The following is a 2,869-nucleotide window of genomic DNA, read 5'->3' as shown; positions in this document are numbered from 1 at the left end:
TTCAAACTATTCTCTCCATCCGTGCGCAGAGCTGCCAGCAAAACGAAAACAAACCCTCGAGAAAATAAAGAGTGAGCCATCTTGACCATGGCCTCCATATCTCCCGAACAGCTAAAGGTACTCGAACAAACCCGCCAACGCCTAGTCCAATTAACTCAATCGCTCGCATCGCTCATCAACAACATAAACCAAAGCGACCCCCTCCCATCCTGGTGAGCAATGCGCGCCAGCCAGTTATCCAATTATATTTTTCTTTGGAAGAGCTAACAAGTCCTTCTTCCATTTTAACCAGGTCTTCCCTCCAATCCCAGGCCACCATCATCTCCAACAACCTCCTCAATGTCTCTCAACAACTTACAGACCACCATGACCTCCTCTCATCGCTAGTCGCGTACCCAACCCCTCAATTCCCCGGCCGCACCGAAGCCGCCATGCTCTCGCAACTGCTGCGCACCAAACTGGAGCCGCGTGTCGAGGATTGGGTCTCCCAGGGCCTGTCTATGGGCAACCCGGATGCCACTAGACTTAGAACGGGGCTGACACACCAGCAGCTGTTAGAGCTGTGGCGATGGGGCCCCATCGAAGCGAACATGGAGGCTAGGGGGCGGAATTGGGGCGGGGATTATACGTTAGAGGAAAAGGAGATAGGGGTTAAGAATATCGTGACGGGACTAAAAAGAAAGCTAAACGAGGAAGATAGTGGGAGTGAGAGCGGGAGTGGAGACGAAGAGCAGAGTTCGGAAGGGGAAGAGGGAGGGGATAGGGGTGGGAACGGGATGGGGGTTGTGGGAGTGCGTGGGAGTCCGGGAGCTGGTGGGGTGCAGTGTGATATTTCGAAGGAGGGAGGATATGTGCAGTCTACGTCCATGTCGCCGGCACTACCGTCGGAGGATGTGTTTAGATTCATGATGACGGGAGCTGTCCCGAAAGGTCGTTGATATAGTGGCTACAACAAATGAGTAAGGGAGTAGTCTTCAAGCTATTTTGACTCTGGCGTAATGATGGACATGGAAATTTTGGTGTATCGAACGTTAGACTCTAGGCATCGAAAATTATATCTGGTAGATTCTTGACGTTTGTTACCTACGATGTATAATATCATTTTACCCAGAAATTGGTTTCGTTCGAAGGGGAAAAAATTCCAGTAAGCTGTTTTATTTAACTCATTTGATAGTAAAACTATAGAGAATTATGGTGCAATTTTCACTAGTATGTAATGACTAGAATAGAAGGAAGCGTAGCATGCAAGATGAGATACACTCGGAAGTTGAACACAGGAAAGAATCTCATAACAAAACGAATTTACCCCCTCCGTCTCGTTGTTGGGGCCTTTCCAGAAGAGCTGGAAGAGACGCCGGAGCCTTTTGCAACCGGGATCTGGACTTCTGCCATCCGCTGGTGCCCCTTGCCTGCCGGTTTATTCACTGGAGCGGTAGCTGGTCCGTTCCAGTAGTACAGCATCTGTAAGCCTAAGACCAGATTAAGGCCAAATCCAGCTACGAAGCCGTATAGGAGCAGCTTGTCGTCAACCTCCTGGATGGTGGTGAAGATGCGCATCATGGAACCGAGGAGGTAATTGAAGACCTGGAAACAAATATATAATGTTAATCGTGTGATTGACGTGAAAGAGTGGAACACTCAACCCATGGAAGGTGGTGGTAAGAAGGGTATGATTCACGTACCGCAAACGCGCTCAACTGTCCTGTACCCCCTTCCTGCCACACCGTCAGAATCTGCGGCACTTTACTTGCGATGCCCAGGATTCCCGCGCCAGCTTGCAAATACGCCATTGTCGCCTGATCCACAAACGTTTCACCGCTGAACATGAGAGCATAAACAATGCTCGCAGCGGCCGTAACAAACGCACCGGCCGCCGCTGTCTGGCCAGAAAACAAGAGCACTAGGATGCCAACCACAATATCTTGTGCGGCAATTAGTGCGGACTCGCCATAAGTGCTGAAAGGGAACTTCTGACGCGCATTGTACGCGAGGGTAATAAGAAGGCTTGTAGTCTCGAGCGCGTAGGACGTAAACGATACACCAGCAGAGGAGCGTGAGGAGAGAAGTTTCAGGATCTGTGGAACTTTGACTATTGCACTAAAGGTGACAATTGCCACGCCTAGGGTTTTGGAAACCGCTAGAGGTAGACATGCTGGGTCTGTGGTGAGGTCCAGGGAACGAATGAGGGTTGAATGGCAGTGTTCGCCGAGGAGGGAGAGTAGAGCATCATCGACAGGTTCGGGGAGAGAGGAGGTGATAGGTCTAAGGTACGGCTGTAATGGATTGAGCAGATTGGTTTGGAGGATTTCAAGAATTTGTTGGAGAGATCCCATGGCTGCCGTTCGAGCCGTCTGTTGGTTTGGAAGCTCTCCTGGTCGCTGTAAACGTTCTTGTTATGTCGGGCGCCGCAAATACACATCAAACCGTGATCGGTAGCTCCGCGGCTCTTAACACAGAGCAAAGTCGTTGGAGCAATTACTGTTCCCAACTATAGAAGCAATGGCCAAATGGATTTGTGGTCCTAAACGGGAGTTTTCTCGCGCGCATCTTGTTGATTTGATAACTATTTAGAATTCATCAGAGCAATAAACTAGGTCACATGAATGCTGACTCATCTAACTCATCAAAAAGCCAAACCAGGGATTCTTTAACGACGACTTCAACTCGGACAGAACACATCCCCGTGCGGATGGCGAGGTCTTTGTTGGCTCAGGCTGCCGACTAAGTGCAACCTGAATTAGCTATGGCCTCACCGTTGTTAATTCTGCGCCCTGGCATGGCCCCGGACGCTCTCGCTCTCTGTTCCCGCTGCTTCACTCGCCAAACAAGGCAACCAGTGGGGTACACGCGGCGAGGCTTCATCGGTGGG

The 2,869-nt window shown here is 50.4% G+C and overlaps 2 protein-coding genes across 2 annotated transcripts; one reads left to right on the top strand and one right to left on the bottom strand.

The window, feature by feature from the left end:
• Window positions 1–87: 87 nt before the first annotated feature.
• Window positions 88–938, top strand: HCAG_06221 (predicted protein; the record flags this gene model as incomplete). Its single annotated transcript, XM_001538566.1, has 2 exons — window positions 88–212; window positions 293–938. The coding sequence occupies 2 exons, from the start codon at window positions 88–90 to the stop codon at window positions 936–938; spliced, it is 771 nt and encodes a 256-aa protein (XP_001538616.1).
• Window positions 939–1,302: 364 nt separating this feature from the next.
• HCAG_06220 (conserved hypothetical protein) lies at window positions 1,303–2,333 on the bottom strand (the record flags this gene model as incomplete). Its single annotated transcript, XM_001538565.1, has 2 exons — window positions 1,303–1,584; window positions 1,683–2,333. The coding sequence occupies 2 exons, from the start codon at window positions 2,331–2,333 to the stop codon at window positions 1,303–1,305; spliced, it is 933 nt and encodes a 310-aa protein (XP_001538615.1).
• Window positions 2,334–2,869: the final 536 nt, after the last annotated feature.

This window comes from Histoplasma capsulatum, genomic scaffold, assembly GCF_000149585.1.
Source record: "Histoplasma capsulatum NAm1 scaffold_7 genomic scaffold, whole genome shotgun sequence".
Classification (NCBI taxonomy): domain Eukaryota; kingdom Fungi; phylum Ascomycota; class Eurotiomycetes; order Onygenales; family Ajellomycetaceae; genus Histoplasma; species Histoplasma mississippiense.
Note: the sequence above shows the minus strand (reverse complement) of the source record. Positions and strands in the feature narration are given on the sequence as shown.